We start from the raw sequence: 17,507 nt of genomic DNA on the forward strand, positions 1-17,507 counted from the left end.
ATATTAGCACGGGTGAAGAAATGCTCTTGCTGGGCCTTCACACTTTGTTACAGTTTCTCTAAAACTGCTCTGCTGTTAAAATGCATACATTTTCTCTCAATTACAAGTGGAAAAGCGAGCGAGAAGGAGAGACAGAGCACGCAGCCTTTTGTGATATGAAAGCTGGAGCAATTAGCAGACTTTTCCCAAGCAGCCCTTACAAAAATCTCTAATTGATAGCAATGTTTCTAGCAGCAAGGGTGATACCACAGCTCCCCTTTTCGCCCTCCTAAAGAAGCTTCCTGAGAATCTCCTCGGGATTGAAGGATTCTCTGCTGACTGACAGGTGAATTGGGGGGGGTTACATCCACCAGGGGGCAGTGGGAGGGGGATAGGCACAGACATTGGCCAGAAAGATCAAAACCTCGGGGTCGTTCATCTCGCAGGGACCATTTACAGGAACCCCCAGCGAAGATGATGGATACTGCCAAGACGCCAGAAGGGGTGTGGAGATCTGGGGGATGAAAGAGATGTACAGACTAAAGGACAAACATTCCCCAAAGAGTCGCATCTGAAGGTCTTCTGAAAAAACCTGAAGGCAAAGCCCTGAGTGGATCAAAGCAGTATGCTTCATATCACCACCAACAGCAGGCCTTGATTATGGTTTATCTTTGGTGCCAAACTCCGTTGCTCTGAAACATTACACAATGGCAGCATGGCATATGCACAAATGTGTTCAGTCTTAGGACTCTTTCTTTGTCAAAGTTGCATATGAGCCAAGAATATGCAAAAGTGGCACTGCAAAAAAATGAATTATTATAGGTTTTATTTTGAAAATGATATTATAAACATGCAAATGGCTAATGAATGATCTTATTAAATGACCCTAAAAAATTAGATAGTAATTATAATTATGCCAACAAATGTATTTGTATAATTCATTCAGTAACGCATCAACCTACAAAGAACTGCATCTGGCTGGAGCTGGACTCATTTAGTTGATACAGAAGGGCAAGTGCTATTTGTTTTTATTTAGACAGATAGAATTTTTCTTTGGTGACCTAGTGCATGTTTGTGTAATGATCCAATACACAGTAACAGTGTGTTACTTTTGCATTTATAAAGGGTGTCAGAGATAAGAAAGTGAAAATCCAATTCCATTTCAGTGAAGGGTTTTGATTTGACTTTTAAAGAAACTCTCTTAAATTATTAACATCCTCTAATTATAAATCAATACCATAATTAAGCAGGCCTTTCTAAAGCAGAGCTATAATGAAATGGATTAGGACGTCCGTAGATTAAGAGACCCATAGGTCAATAGTTAATATACAGTGATTCTATAATCTGTTAGTGAATGATTGTAATGATAGCTCATAATTCTGCATCTTAATGAAAATTAAGGTAGGAGCATGCAGGGATTTCACTCTTGCAGCCATATTGAGGCACTGTATTGAATATGCATGCACACTCATGCATACACACAGGCATGGCGCACAAACACACACACTCACAGGCACACAGTTGCACAGAAACTTGTGTGTGTGTGTATGTGTGTGTATGCGCCAGTCTGAACTTCAGTATCTTGAGTATCACTTCGTCTCCTATTATGACCCTTTTTGTTACTAATGGGCATATGAGTCAGGTCCAGCAATTACTCACTGGCAAGCAGAGATAAATAGTTGATTTCAAAGTGTGTAATAGGTGCTGAGAAAGGATAGGCCTTTCCCACACTCCATCTCTCTAAATGCATTTTTATTACATTGTTCAACATGACACATTTCACAATATTCTTGGTATAATCAAGCCCCCAGAGACAATGAAAGGCTCTCGTCAGCCAATAGGCTCCACGCACTGCCCCTCCTCATCTGGCACTACCCATATTGTCCTAGTATGACACGTTGGGCAGGGGATATTTAAGCGAATGGGAAATAAAGTGCACATTGAAACAGGCCCATTAAGCAGCACTGATGCAAGTCAATAGCACCCGGCGTCGCCTGCTGCAAATGACAGCGGTTCGGTCGATAGCCGGCCACTCCCACCTCCTCCTGTGCAAGCCAGCTATGGCTAATCTCCAAGCCAACAGGTTTCTGTCAATAACTTCCTGATTTGATGAATGGGTTATCCAGCGAGCAGGGGAGAAAAAAGAAAAGAGACCCAGCAGAAGCAGTTCAGTACATTAACCCCTTAAGAATTGTGCATTACAGTTCATTACTGTATCATAAACCTTTAAAGCGGTTACCATACACAGCCTACCAGCAGTCCAGGAAGACAGCGAATGCATTCTGAAACAGAGAATACTGATTGCTAGGTGCTTGGGCTTGTGTGGATCTTCATAGTCAGACAGAGTGGCTGAATGTTGGTGTTCAGCTGTTATTGTCTTTTCAGGTGTCTTATATAAGAGCAGTTATCTTTTTAAGCACAGGATCAGTTGACTCAAATGCACAGAATGGAGAGAAACGCATTGCATAGGATACTGATGGCCTGATTCCCCTCCTTGTGTTATGCATGTTTCCACCATGAGACAAAGCTCCTTAGAAAGGGCGGTCCTTTCATAAGAAGGGCTTAAACCACAGACAGTTCGAAGGTGGCATTACCAACTAATAATAAATAGGCCTTGATTGGCAAGTGAAAACTTTTGTCTTCTCCTTCAAAAACACCGAACTTCCCGTCTTCCTCAAGAATGGAAGTAACACAGGACACTGTGTAATCTTTTCACCAGCTCTGGATTCCTGCTGTCTCATGTCAATATGTTGTATAATGTCAACTAAGCCCATCAAATGTGAAACAGCTTGTGTTTTCAGCACAAAAGAAAAGATTCTATTTCAGCTTTGCTGGCCTAGCGTTTGCCTTCTCCTGAGTACTCAGTGATGGCTCTCTGAGTACCTGCACAATTTTTCCATAAATGATATTCGCTGCGATGAAACAGCCGAAATAACAGCATAAAAATCCCCGGTGGAAAGTTGAATTTGTGATTTTGTTTTTTTATTTTTTTTTAATCTATTGTTTTTTTAAATGAAAACTCCTGAGTAGCATAAAGTGTTGCAGATGCACATGACCGAAACATCAAGCTCAGAAGAACAGAGGAATGCATTTCACGCATGAGCTGAAAGACAAGGGAAAAGAAATACATTTATCTTTGAAATGGGGAGTTGAAAAGGTTAGAGTTACGCTCAGGGTGTCTTAATAAGATAATAAAATCTATTCCCGTCAAGATTTATTCACTGAGCGTACAAAGGTGAAACATCTTAGAGGGGAAGCGGTTCAGCTGCTTTGGGAAAACCTTTTCGAATATAGCCACAACAGCGCTGTGCTCCGGTTACACATTAAGAGCCCTGCCGTTGAACTGTAGGGTGATATTATCAATCAATTTCGTTTAATGAGCACTAAATGCCTTCAGGTGTGTTGTTGCCATGGATTTGATTAAATGCCAATGCTGCAGTTTCTTTTTTTTCTTCTGCAGAACGTCAGGGATGGGACTATCAATTCACCTCATCTAAACTCACCAATTTGACAACCGTTCACATGACCCAACTCTCTTTCCTTACAGACGATGAGCGGTCGCTTCTTCCCCCATGACGTCATCCTCACAGACGCCGTCCTTAGTCTGGATGAGGACTCAGTTTTGTCAACCAATGAGGTATGTAGCATTTGAACGCCCTCTGTTTTGACAACCAAGTGAGGTATGTGCCTGTAGGATTTGAATGCCACTGTAATTCCTTCTGTAGCAATTGCCTGCTCTGGGGAGCTGTTTATATTGTACTACAGAGTTCTTAAAGTAATCCTTATTTAATCAACTGTAGCAAGTCTTGGAACAGTAAACTACACCCTTTTTTGAGATATTATCTTCAGTATTTCATGACATATACCAAGTCTTCTTTTTTTCGAATCTGTTTGCTGGTACACACGGCACACTGTCTCCTCCCTCTCTGCATCTTTTATTATTTTAAATTATTCCCCTTTTTCTCATGTGAAACAAGTCCTTCTCTTTCTGTGATATTTACAAATTGCAGAATCAGCATGGCTCTAAAGCTCTTTTGAATCTCTCAAGCCTGTATAATTCAATCATATATTAAAGTTTCTCAGCACGTGTGGGAGAACAGAGCATCTTTGCCAAAGTCTGGTGTTTAAAAAGAAAAGCCCATGTTTGCCATCCAGAAAGATGTTTCCAAGGCTCTCCCAATGTATTGTTCTTGAACAGAATAGACTGTAATCTGAAAGAATTTCTGCACACTAGCAGGTCCTTGGGGACAATGTGCTGTGTGGTCCATGCAGAAACACTGCACTTCTCAAGTAAAGAGTCTTCCCTTGATGTCTCTCCACTTTTGTTTCTGGATGTAGGAGAAGAGCCCTTTTTATATATTTACAGGAAAACATACACTCATTTATTGGTCAAGTATGGAGTATAATTTTTCAAATGCAATGCATGTTAGAACAAATACAGGTGTGAGTTTTAAATGCGTGCACACAGCAATGTGTTTCAACTAAGGCTTGCTTTCATGGATTTGCTGCCTGTTTTCCAATGAGTATCTAAGGTATTCTTCTCTGTCTTTTTTTAAATGTTTAACTAAACCTGTTCTGAAAACCCAGTATAGCCTCCATATCCCCCCTTTAAATTCTGTTGAAAATGAAGCTGCAGTGTTCGCTTGTCAATGTCAAATTTGTCTGATCAAGTTTTTCCCTCATTAGACACTTACAGTACTGCATGTATTTGGTGTGCCTGGTGGACTGCCTTATGAGGTTTTCTGTACATTTTTATTGATCCACAATTTGTGATGCATGCCTGTTTTTCATGCATGAGAACAAAATTTATACACTGTTGCTGAACAAAGTCCCCCAATGCAGGAAGCTACCTTCCCTGATCCTGACTGTACAAACATTTAATCCCATCTGTCTTTTTTTTTAGGTGACTTGATAACTCCTGACAAAGAAATTATTTGATTTAAAATCTTGTTAGTCCTTGAATCACAGAGGCAGCTAACTAACACTGCCAAACATAACATTTCAAATGTGGGCCTTCCATTGATGTGCTCACAATCTGCATGCAGTTAACTAAAAAAAAAAACTCTTCTCTTGCTGTGAAATGCAAATTCCTAAGACCATGGTGCCAATTCAAAAAACATGTATTCACCATCTGGTATGCAAAGAAAACTAATGAAAGCCCAAGTTGTCTGAAGCAATCAGGTGGTTAGAAAAACCTATTACCTCTTCTGCATACCAGCCTCAGTTTGATGATCGCCAGAATGTCATACCGTGGAGCCTTTGTGATTAAGCTTCCATGTTTTTAAAAAGGCAAACTGCAAGAGCGCTTCCCTTTGCTGACAGATGTAAAAGGAAAAAATAAATGAACTAAATTAAAGATTTAAGCATTTAAGATGAAAGATTACTCTTTGTTTTTAATCAAAAGTTTCAAGTGAGTTTGGTATTTTTTGGCTGAGGTCCTGGAAACGTTGATGTTGTTTGTCTGTTTGGAAGCACATGTTAAAAGGACTCTGATCCAGATGTTCAATGTATAAAATCAAACTTGTTAAAATAGTTTTTTGTTTTTTGTTCCTTTTTGTCACAGAAGGATTTTAATGATAAAAGTGTAGGGCCCCCTAGTCGTCACCCTATGTCTCTTGAGGTGCCATGTAGAGTGTATTATCTTTTTTGTTGTGCTGTGAAGCTATTACGACGTGTCCAGTGGTGGGGTTTTTTTGTGCTTGAAAATCAAACACTTCAAAATAGAAGATTTGCATTGCAATAATCTTTACCAGAAATGGTACTTTAAGTGGGCTTTTATAAAAAAAAAGTTAAATTAATGAATTACTCAAAGCTATAAATTTGCAGTAGTTAACTATTAATTCCACCTCAATTCCATTGCTTAATACTCCAGATGCCAAACCTCCAGCCATTTTCTTGTGCACCTTAACATCAAAATGGCCAGTGTCCTGTCCACTCCCAGGGATACTAAACTCAAAACATTTCCATTTTCATGTTGTTTCTTACCTCATGCCATAATTGGCATTCAAATGAAGTGTGATAAATTGTGTCATGAGCAAAACTTCCCTTACTGGTTTCTCGATTTACATGCACAAACTGTAATTTCCCAACTCCAGTTAGTGCAAGGCGTTTGGATACATGACTTCAGATTTCCTGTGACAAGTCAGTGTTTGTTATGATCTCTGTGTGAACCCTTAAAGCATGCTTAGTGGCTCTTTGACAAATTCTTTTGTCTTTTTACATGAATGTTATTATTTTGTTAAGAGGTCAATTAAAATTGACAGTGATCCTTTCCACATTGCTGCCTCCAGAAGGTTTAGCGGGCTAGTTTGAGCCTCTTCTCTCTTTTGAATACAAAATATAATTTGGGGGTTGTGAAAAACATTGATAGCCATAACGCTGAAACCACCAAATTTTTCAGTTTCAAAATTTTCTGTAATCTTAACATGAAAATAATGGCCATGGATTCGTACTACAGTAAAGTGAAGGAACAACACTGCATTTATATAATCCTTGAAACATCAGCGCACAGTTTTGGACTTCATCTTGTGAAGGCGCTGGAATGGCCGCCTGAAGGCTCCAATGAAGACATTTCATGTTGAGCACGTGAGAGAAAAAATACTGCAGAAAATTCATTTAATTCAAAAGGCTTCCAAAGACAGGATCCCAAAAGGGTTTAATAAGTAAAATAAAAATCCATTATGTATTGTGAACCACATCAAGTGAGAAACCTGTAATGTATGATTCATGTGCAAGATATTTTATTAATTGCAGTGAGTCAATTTTCACCTTTGCCCAGAAGAAGAACCACTTATCGTTTATAGCTGTGCAAGATTACAGAACTTGTGCTACAAAAGTTTTATGAGGTTATTTAAAAGACAGCACAAGCAGCTATCTGAAAAAAAATCCCAAAATCGGCCTGTGCAAATCCCCCATCTGCTTAATAATCTGTCTCAGTAATTGCCCTTTAAACATTGGAAGTATTTTAATTGAAAAAAAAGCTAAAAAGTGGAAGAATGCAATACTTTTAATAGGATTTTTAATATTACTGTGACTATATGGAACAGTGATTGAGCAGAATTTATAATTGCATTGTTTCAAGTCATTAATTGCATTATTGTTTTTGAAGACAAGAGTGAATGTCAGATGTAGATTTATGTAAACTAGTCGGGTGTGGACTACTTTTCAAGAAAAACTAGGTTTCTTTTTTAAATACGCATGGAAAAATAATTTAACCCTTGAAAGAAGGAAGGCTAGTTGAATTTAGTTACAGCCAGTAGATCAAGAGAATAGAGGTGAATAGAGAATTTATGTGCTTCACTTTGCTTAAGTTAATCCTAAAAATACAATGATACATTCAGCTGTTAATGTTGAATGAACATTAGCTTGTTCTCTTGTTTGCTCTATAATTTAAAAAATCTATTCTAGAACTCAGGTGTGTTTAATAATGTCTGTGGAGATGTGTGAAGGATTTGTCTGGAGACCTAAGAAGTGATAAACAGGCAGAACCTTCTCACTACTCATGAGCCATGTTGCCCTTGGAAAGACTTTCTGCAGTCACGGCAATTCTCTCTACGCGTGTCATTTGTCTTGGTCCAGATTTCAAATACATAATTAAGGGAGACGCATTATGAATGAGGGGAAAACCGCATTCTGTCACAAATGATGCTGAACACAATCAGGGTATTGTGAGAACGTAATTCCTACAGGCTAATTTATTTGCATGATATCATCAATCGTGCACGGAGGTAATGGCGATTGGAAAGAGTCATCAAAAGCCACTCAGAGACTTTTCCAACCTTGACTTTTGTGCATATAGATCTACATTTTGTTACATTCTGAGGGACAGAAGCTTTTAAAAAGCTTTTTTTCCAGTTTTTGCAGTAACCCAAGCATATGGTATTGTAACTGCTGAGACAGGAGGATTTATCTGGACTCTGGGATGTTTTGTGGAGTCAAGAATTGGACATGGTAGCTACTGCACTGCTGTTATTCTGATTAACTCAGCATCCTGACTCTAAACTGGGACACAGAAGACTGTGTTTGGGATAAATACACTATCAATACATTATGTATGTTAATCTTAAGAGTGGCTGTGATGTTGCAGGTACAACATGGAAAACATTAGGAAGGGAGGGATACAATGCAGATATAGTAGTGGTATAACAGAGAGTCACAAACAGCCAGGTGTCCACTGTAGTAAAAGAGAAAAAGTGTTCTATTGTGAATCTAAAGGAAAACAAGTTGATGTTAATGTACATTAGAGTGTGGAAGTCCTTGTCCCTTGAGCAGCCTTAGTAATCCACACTGATTACTAGATCAGTAGCACTGTTCTGTGGTGTGGTTTCTGCCATGATTGGCTTGAATGAGTGGTTCAGAGGTCTGTTTACTGTGTTTACCAGCCTGACTCCTTTCCTTCGCTAGATGTGTTACGGGGTAGATTTTAAAGACCCAATTAAGCCCAGAATTCTACAGTTTACAGAGTGTTTAGCACTTTGTAACAGATCCAGATTCAAGTTTATAAAAATTGGATTGGGAGGGATCTCCTGTAATGAAGCCTTTTTTTAAAAAATACTTGTTTTATTTTCTTTCCATTTCATGCAGGTTGATTTCGCCTTCATCGTCTGGCACAGTTTCCCAGACCGGATCGTGGGGTACCCGGCACGCAGCCATTACTGGGATGGCAGCAAAGCGCGATGGGGCTACACCTCCAAGTGGACGAACGAGTACTCCATGGTGCTCACCGGAGCCGCTTTCTACCACAGGCAAGCCGCCTCCCCTTTCCAGCAGAGGTGTTGGCACCACGTTATCAGACCCAAACGCAGGAGCTTAAAGATGGGGGAAAAAAGCTGTCCAAACTGTAACACATGCCAATTATTTGGAGTGCAGACGGAGGCTATAAAAAGCCCCGAGGCACTTCGGGACCTGTTAACATCTTTCCCACTCGCGGGCTCGGTAGCTGTCAGTTACAGCATGTCAGTGATGTGTGCGATTAGTCATGCTGTACGTTACATGTGTTCTGCGCGCGCGGGGTGCGTACACACGTGCTGCTCCTCCGGCGGGTGGAAATTTGAAGTTTTGTTCCCGCTGACATTTCTCACGCGCCCGCTGTCAATTTTTGCGGTACTTTTTTTTCCCGCCATATTTCTTCTTTTGTTTCTTCTCTATCACATGAAAGAATATGATTTTGAAAATCTCAAAGTGAAACATTTCAAGCAAGCAGTTAATCAAAATGAGATCACAGTATTTTAGTATTATTATTATTAGTTGTCATCATCATAATTCATAATAATGAGAATGATGACAATAAATTACATTTATAGGATTTTCATCCCTTTCAAGGGATGGTGGTAGGGGTGGTAGGGGGGGCTCATGTCAACTACCACCAATGAGTAGTGACTACCTGGGTGATGCATGGCAGCCATCTTGAACACTCACCATACATCAGCTGAGATGTAGGGTGATGGATTTGCTTAGCCATTTACACTTACCAGCAACTTAACTGGCAAGATTAAAAGAGCCTGAAGAGCCTACAGGCATCATCATCAACAAGTGCATTCTGGACTTTGAGAACCTACAGAATCTATACTTATTACCAATCTATTACCAAAACTATCACTATACTGTATAAAGTGAAAGATTATTTGTTTTTTGTTTTTTTTGGGACATATTTTCTGAGAAAGAAATCACAAAGCAGTCAGCTTTTAAAAATCTATTTCAGTTTTGCTATGCATAACACAATAAATAAAATTTATGTTATGTATCTCATTGACGATTAAACTGCAGTGGAGCATGAGTAGGAATACTATGTAGTACCAACACTGAATGCAAATGATGGAGGACTACAAAAAGAATGATAGAGCAGGCTTGTGGCAACAAGTGTTTGACTTAACCTGTTGTCTGTAAAACAGGAAACATTTGTGGCTGGTGTTTTATGCAGTAGTCCTAATCTAAATGGACTTTTTATCGTTATTAACCCAATCTTAAGGAACACACTTAGCAAGCACTGCAAAGTACCAACAGTGTAGCTCAAAACTTTTAACCAGCTGGCTGTTAGGCATGCAGATTAGGCTCAATAAAAAACAGGATCTCTACGGTAGTATGATGGTGCATTTTGATTGTACTGTGTGTGTGTGTGTGTGTGTGTGTGTACGCACTGCAGCTTATTGTACCACGCATAATGCAATGTTTTGCCGCAGTACCTTTGAAGAATGTAACCCACTGTAAGCATCCCAATCACTGAATGATTAAATGTGAGACACCATGTTTGATGTTCACAAATTAAGGCACCTTTGCATGTGCACAGTTTTTTACTGCCAGTGAAGTAGCTGCACAATCCAGACACTGGCAAAAGCACACTGGTCCATTTGACAGCCTGCCAAAGGCTTTTTGACCCCAACAATAAATGTGATTTACAGTCCCACCAATCTGTGGTGTCACTAGCTAGACGGCAAGTTAATTAAATTGTTTTTTTTTCACATTTAGGAAAGTTTCACATTAAGGAAATACCTGAGACAATATACTGAACTTGTTATCTAGCTTAATTAAACAGCTTATTTAAGAAACAAGAGCTACCCAAAGGAGTCCTTTTAGGGAAGCAGTTGGCTTGATTAAAAAAGAGCTGGCCAAGATGAATCACCCTTTTGACTGTTTTCTATTGGGGACATAATGACAAATACCATTAACCATGTGAAGGTTTTACCACACAAAAAAGAAACTTGATGACCTCCACTACAGACCAGGCATAAGTGGTGAAAAGTTTGTTGATTTTAAAGTAGCATGCTAAATATACACAGCACATTATTGCATTGCAGTCAGTTGGTTTTGTCATGGAAAGACGGTTATTTTCACATGCAAAAGAAATGCTCCATGCAGCTGATAATGACAGTGATAACGAATTAGATTATCATGTTAATGCAAATGATGCTAATTCAATAATTCATCAATTTGGCTTGAATCCAAGTGTGAGTCAGTCTAAAACTGAAGAATCAAGGCTACCCCGATAACCACAGAGGCAAGCGTTCAGATGAATATTTTTAGGAGCAGCTTCACTTAATAGCAGATTTCCCTCTGGTGTGAGCTTCACTTTCCATAAAGCTTGCATTTTTTGTCATTTAGTTCACTGTACATGTTCAAAGGAAGCTTTATTTGTCACCATATAAATATTTAGCATTTCAAATTTGGTAACCATCTGAATATCACAGTAGGACTTAGTAGAATGGTTCACAGCATTGTTTTTTGTGTTATTTATTTATATTTATGTATTGTATGTAATGTAATGTACCTTCTTCAGCAAGCCACCCAGAGAAGGGGAAAGAGGGCGCGTGTTGTCACAGATGTAAAGGGGCGTGGGGTCGCAGGTTCAGAGACACCTGGCCTGCATGTGCACACACCTGCTTCAGCGGAGCGTGTTAACGATGCAGCATGCTGGCACGTCAGCGTCACGCACTCGGCGGATCTCAGCAAGGCGCCCCTGAGAGCGAGAACACGATGCTCGTAACCAAACCGCCGAATCACGCCACTCTGAGTGTGAATGTTTATTCGGTGTGCTGAGCCTCCAAAGGGATCTGTAAGTGTATTATGTCCTGGTGAGCCCCGATATTCATCATCTGTTCAATTTGCCTTTGAAAAAAAAACACAGCAACCCAGGAGGGTTATTTTTTTTCAGTTATTCAAGTGGCGAATACACAAATAGATTCGCTCTTTATTAAGCCCACCTGTCTAAATTGTAAAAGTGATTAATCAGGTTGAATGATTAATTAAAGACATAAAATATTAACACGGTGGATTTGCACAAAGCATTTGTAATAATAGCATTATGGTAAAAAAATATTATATAAAACAGTATGCTTTGGTTCCCTACAATTCCCTTCTTGCACGTCTGTTAACATGAATCAGTGTGAGTAACACTGTTTGACATTGGTACAGTTTGTGCTGACTTAACGTTCATAAACAAATTTAAAAATAGCTTCTGATTTGTTCTTGTTCTTTTCTGCAACACTGCATTTTATAACATAATATGTTGAGATATTCTCAAGAGATAACACAATGGTAATAAAGTTTTAGAATCAGAATATGACTTCTTTGGGTCAAATGATTGTTTTTTTAATTCCATTACTCCATTAATTGGTAACTAACCAAGTGTTTTATTCTTTGTTCTACAAGACTTCCTAATCAGCTGGTGTGGGTAAGACACACAGTTCCGTTGGCAAGCCTTCAGTGTTACACTTTAAAGAGCAACTGACAGTGATTTACAATCCGGGATCTGGACAAGTCGCTGATGCGGCAGGGGCCAGAACCTTTGGTATAAAAAGCTGGAGCGATAAGCCCGCCCGCCGCCTCTGGATCTAAACGCAGGCACTCCGATGTTCATTCCTCAGCCCCGACAGGAAAGAGGGGCTTTTGTCAGACGTCCAGGCACAGCTTAATAAACAAGCGGGAAATGAGACATGGCACAATCAAGGCTGCCAGAGAGACAGGAAGCACCTCACTCTGAGAAATTAAAACATCAGTCTCTCAGTGTCGCCCGCGGAGGGGAATGCAAGGCTGAGAGGGGGCCATCTTTAGCTTGCCTCCCCTCCGCAGGGAGGCTTGCACGGACAACATCAAAAACATCTCTGTTGCACAGAGAGTGAAAAAAGGACTAGGACATGAGAAACAATGAAAAACAAATATGTTTTCAGATTGAATCAGATTCCCACAAATAGACTGAGAGTGGAATTGATGAGCAGATGGAAATGTATAGTTCTGTGTGCTGAGGCACCCCCCCCCACCAGTGATGTATAGTGTGTAATGTATTTCTGTTGCTCTCTGCCCTTTGCAGGTATTATCACTACCTGTATACCCACTACCTGCCAGCCAACCTTCTCAGCATGGTGGACCAGATGGCCAACTGCGAGGACATCCTGATGAACTTCCTGGTGTCCGCTGTCACCAAGCTCCCGCCAATCAAAGTCACCCAGAAGAAGCAGTATAAGGAGACCATGATGCAGCAGGTGCGCTTGTGATTAGCAGTGTGTGGTAATGATTCACTCAAGGAGCTACCTCTCTCCCCACCCCACTGGTCTAAACATCATTTGAACAAAATGGCTGCATCACCTAACATTATATTATTTTCTTAGCAGGCATCTTAAGCCAGGTGACTTTTCATATTTCACACCCATGTATACACCTAGATATTTACTGAAGCAGTTAAGGTGAAGTAGCACACTTTGGAATAGGACAGCCGTGCTTCACTCTGGAATAAAACCTACACTTTACCACCATGCCACACTGCTGCCCAAAAACTAATGCACAAGCTCTCACTGAAGTAATGTTGACACCATGAGTGCTGTTAGATGGGTGTCAGGTCATTACCAGCACCTGAAATCCAGCGATATTTCAAACCCACAGACTCCAGCCTTAAGGTGCATTTGCTGCCACAGCAGCTGAAACTACATTTTCCTGAACAGATGCTTATCCACAGTGACTTACATATCTTACAAATTACAAATTACAAAAAACATTTGGACTTCGGATTTGCTTCTGAAGCAGTGAGTGGGGAAGTGAGACCCAAACGCAGTTATTCTGGACTGAATTTACCGCTATGGTTTGTTCCTTGTGTGGGGGGCTGAGTTTAATTTGCTGCAATTATTAGGGGGTCACAGTAACTACCAGCTGTTCGACGGGGGGCTCAGTTAAGAAAGTTTGAACAGCACCAGTCAGAAGGTAGAGGCAGCTGGATGGAGGCTGCTCGGGCAGAGAGTTTATCTCCCCCAGGCGATCCTCTCGCCCAGAAGCCAGGGCGGCTCACTCCCGTGTGTCAGTGCTGATTGATGGCATCGCCCAGGGCAGACTGATGACTCGGCAGTACAGGCCAGTTGATTAATGTCTTAATTGCCAAGGCCACTTGGCGAGTCGTGCGTTCGCTTCTGCCTGTCCTCACCTGGTGCGCTGAGGCCCTATCGCCTCCTAACAGGTTTTTCTAAAGTGTTTGGGGTTCGTTTCCGAAACTGCTTCAGTTTCCATATTACTGAGATTACCAGTACCTAATGCCACGGTGGAGAGTACAATAGTTTCTTAATAAATGAATAAATGACTTCAACACATGTATAAAAATTGCAGAACACCATCTGATTGGTGAAGGGACTTAATGAAATATACATTTCTTTTTTGTTGAGAAATGGATGCAAATTGAATTTTGAATTGAATCATTCAGAAATGTTGTGTAGTCCATCATAAAGAAACATACTTTTTAAATTTTTTGTTCTTCTGTGTTGCGTTGATTTGGGGTCAGCTGATCCCCAAATGCACACTCACACCCGTCCTTGCTTCCTTTCTCTGCACCTGCCCTCCTTAGGGGTCCAAGACGTCCCGCTGGGCCGACCCAGACCACTTTGCTCAACGGCAGACCTGCATGAACACCTTCAGTGGATGGTTTGGGTATATGCCCCTCCTGCACTCCCAGATGCGGCTGGACCCCGTCCTGTTTAAGGATCAGGTGTCAATATTACGGAAGAAGTACAGGGACATCGAGAGACTTTAGAGCCCATTGTATGAACAGAACCACAGCCTTTTTCAGCCACACATCTTGAGTGGCTCTGGGCTGTCACTATCAGACTCGATCTCTGCAGAGTAATTTATTATGAAATATGCAACGCTCCGGCCATTTCAACAGTGGCTATGGTCAAGATTAATCCACGGTCTCTCATAATCTGTGCTCCAACTCCCGGTGTCAGTGTGTTGGATTCTGTTTTTGTTGTTGTTGAAGACAGTAATGATGATGATGTTGATGATGGAAAATACTGTTTGTGAAACTTTTCACAAGCTTTGCCATCAAACGGATTGTCATGCCCACGTCCTTCTCTGAAAGAAGACAGCCCCGAAGGTCACTCAGTGAAGGCCCTTAGGTCTGCAAAGTATTCCCCCGTTTTCTTGTGGAAATGTGGAGGGGAGAAGCATCAGAGGAGTGCCGTCGATGTGTCCGTGCGATCAGGAAAAAAAAGAAATTATTATCTTCAGAATTGTAACTGTTGCTTTCCATTGTTTGTTTCCAGGACTCTCAGATTTTAATAGTTTATCTTTGGTTGCTCAACTCTCTTATAAGCTTTAAATTGCCAAAAAGAAAATACAGCTCTGCTAAAAACATGTTGAAATGTACCATTTGTCTGTTGTTTTTCTTTCTTTCCTTTTCTTTTTTGGGATGGGGGGGGGGGCAGAAGGGACAGAGTGATGATTACATTCCCTTTTCCCTGGATCAATATAGCGAAGGTACAGGAGTGGAAAGAGAGATAAGAAGGACTGGGGAAAAAAATCTTTACGAAGATTAACTCACCAAGAGGCGAGTTCAGATATTTCCAGAATATATATGTAGCGCTTGAAATGTCCAAATTCATTTTCATTTGGGGAGACTGTTGCACTTTCTTGTGTCCTGCAGAAAAATGAATAAAGAAATAAATAAATAAATAAATAAATTATGCAAAGTTACACAAACAAAGACGACCAGCTCCTTGTCAAAAGCAATGTGAAGACATGCTCTTTGGGGGTGGCACTGGCTTTCATGTCTCTGTGCAGGTAAAATGCAGCAGACATTCCACTCACTTTGACCTCCCTGTGGATATAAATAAGATCTGAACATTTGCATACGGTGATAGACTTATCACGGTGATCTACATAGCTCTTGATGTAAGGATGGTGAAACTGTTGACAGACACCTTTGATTACAAATGAATGGTCTGAACTCCTTCACATTTCTCTAACAACGAATGATTGATTGTCTGCTCTGAAGACTGTCCCTTAGATAGCTGTCCCTTCTCTCTTCCAGTTCCCCTCAGAGGGTCATTTATGTTGTTGTTGTACCAGTACAACTGAACCTCTCACTAAGAACTAGCGGTAATTCAGAACTGTGGAATGCAAATATATAGAGTGGCCATTATTTCATTATCGCTCAAACCCACTGTACTGTAAATACTAGAGCTGTCTATAATTAGTATTTTTATTTGAGTGAAGATTTCTTCTAATGTGTTTACACTATGAATGAATTGCACTTTCAATGATAAAGCATCAACTTCACAAAAAGAAGGTCTGATCGAACATTTCTTACTTAATATGAAAAGCCTGAAACCAGGCTCCTGTTAAGGGCTGAGTTGTCAATTAACAACATGAGAAATGATGTTGATGAAAGTCTATTTAATTACTAAAAAGCCATCACAGATAAAAAGCTTTATGTTTTAATGTACTTGATTAATTGGCATTATTTCTTTCAGTAGTGTTTACTAATGTTTGCTGTGAACAAAAGCAATAGGTAAGAAACCCAGAAGGTTAACAGCAAAGTCTGTTGCTGTTTTGGCTTTCTATTGCTTGGACTGGTCCTGTTAGTTGTTATGATGATGCGGTTAAATTCCCCCCCGCCCATACCCCCAGCCCCAATCTTGGGACGCATAATAGGACAGAACATATGACACCCTCTACAGTGTGGCTTAATATGGCAGTTAGTCAATAGCAATACTGTAGGAATACATACACAGCACCATTACCACACTCCACATTACTACACAGGATTATACTGCAGTAACCCCTTAGAAAAATGGATAGTGGATATATATATAATGTATATATAATGAGACTGAAACTGTCTTGTTACTGTGGACACCTGAGAGCAGACAACCTTCCAATAATGTTAAATTTGTCCAATAATACAAGTTTCTGGCAGTACAAGCACATACCAAGAGAGAGAGAATGAGACACACAGAGAGGTTCTCTATGTATTCACAGAAGCAATCGGTGTAAGTTTGGATAACCTTTATAAAACTTAAACAGATTCAGCATAGATTTACCCATGGGTCTACAGGGAAGTGTGCTCTATTACAAGGCTTGTTGTAGTCAGTCTCATGTTTCATTTTTACATTTTAATTTATTTTATGAACAGAGAGGTGTTAGTAAAATAACTGTAAAGCTGTTAATTCTTTCAGTTGAAATTGCATTGTCAAAATTTAGATTATTAAACACAAACTTTATTTACATTGTGTGTTCAAGTCCTATATACTAATCTGAAGAATCCACTTGTGCTGTGAAACTATGTAACAGGGAAATTCAAACACAGATTGTAGTTCACACCAGATAATATAGGTTGAAGTCACACCGTTGTGTGTTACCTGAGCTGTTGGTGAATGGGTTAGGCATTGTTTCCTGACCAATGGTGTACATTGAAAGATGTTCACACCAGTTTGTCTGAGAGTTCAGACAAAGAATCATATTTTCCTGCTTCCCCTCAAAATTCATCTCATATTTTTGGGTATTGCTGTGTGTGTACAGAAAATGCAGACCATAATACCATATGCAAAGCACATACTACCATACTACCACATGCTGACACAAAAGAAGAATCAAATTGTCATATTCAATGTATAGAGGAAGGGAGATGACCAGGGACATTTCTAGCTATTGAAAATATCCGGGGCTAAGTCAAGTTTGCCCGGGGCTTGTCTTTTTTTTGAAGGGAGAGTAGGTTGGGGAGGTTATATCTACCTTTATAATAAATATTATCGCACTTTCAGACGCTGCAAGTCAAG

The 17,507-nt window shown here is 40.1% G+C and overlaps 1 protein-coding gene across 1 annotated transcript in view; it reads left to right on the top strand.

The window, feature by feature from the left end:
• The window catches only part of LOC118792002 (exostosin-1), a 181,822-nt gene extending 166,903 nt beyond the window's left edge, over positions 1-14,919 (top strand). The window contains exons 9-12 of the mRNA XM_036549677.1: positions 3,527-3,616; positions 8,563-8,723; positions 12,782-12,953; positions 14,297-14,919. Coding sequence (XP_036405570.1) covers positions 3,527-3,616; positions 8,563-8,723; positions 12,782-12,953; positions 14,297-14,482 — 609 coding nt within the window. The 3' untranslated portion in view covers positions 14,483-14,919. The remainder of the gene's footprint in view (positions 1-3,526; positions 3,617-8,562; positions 8,724-12,781; positions 12,954-14,296) is intronic.
• Positions 14,920-17,507: the final 2,588 nt, after the last annotated feature.

The sequence above is a fragment of the Megalops cyprinoides genome, chromosome 17 (assembly GCF_013368585.1).
Source record: "Megalops cyprinoides isolate fMegCyp1 chromosome 17, fMegCyp1.pri, whole genome shotgun sequence".
NCBI classification, from domain to species: Eukaryota; Metazoa; Chordata; class Actinopteri; order Elopiformes; family Megalopidae; genus Megalops; species Megalops cyprinoides.